General features: G+C 57.2%; 1 protein-coding gene across 1 annotated transcript in view; it reads left to right on the top strand.

The window, feature by feature from the left end:
* Nucleotides 1-346, top strand: part of LOC119593048 (discoidin domain-containing receptor 2-like) — a 26,281-nt gene that overhangs the window by 23,575 nt on the left and 2,360 nt on the right. Inside the window, exon 6 of the mRNA XM_037941949.1 lies at nt 185-318. Within this exon, the coding sequence (XP_037797877.1) occupies nt 185-318 (134 nt within the window). The remainder of the gene's footprint in view (nt 1-184; nt 319-346) is intronic.

The following is a 346-nucleotide window of genomic DNA, read 5'->3' as shown; positions in this document are numbered from 1 at the left end:
TATTATTTTCCCGTCACACACTATTCTCTCCCTTCCCTCTCCCATCATTTTCCTATTTCTCTCCCCTCCTCCCCCCCCCTTATCTCCCTCTCCCTCTTCCCTCCTCCCCCATTATCTCTCTATCCCTCTCCCCTCCTCCCCCATTATCTCCCCGCCTCTCACCGCTCGGCTCTCCCCCCCGCAGGCTACGAGTGGATCGGCTGGAAGAACGACACGCGGCAGACGCGGCCCGTCGAGATCACGTTCGAGTTCGACTCCGTCAGGAACTTCTCGGCCGTCCACATCTACACCAACAACTTCTTCACTAGAGACACCCAGGTAAGGGGGCTTTCGTGCTGTATTTACC

Source organism: Penaeus monodon, chromosome 31, assembly GCF_015228065.2.
Source record: "Penaeus monodon isolate SGIC_2016 chromosome 31, NSTDA_Pmon_1, whole genome shotgun sequence".
Lineage (NCBI taxonomy): Eukaryota > Metazoa > Arthropoda > Malacostraca > Decapoda > Penaeidae > Penaeus > Penaeus monodon.
The sequence above is the reverse complement of the archived record's forward strand: the minus strand, read 5'-3'. Positions and strand labels throughout refer to the sequence as shown.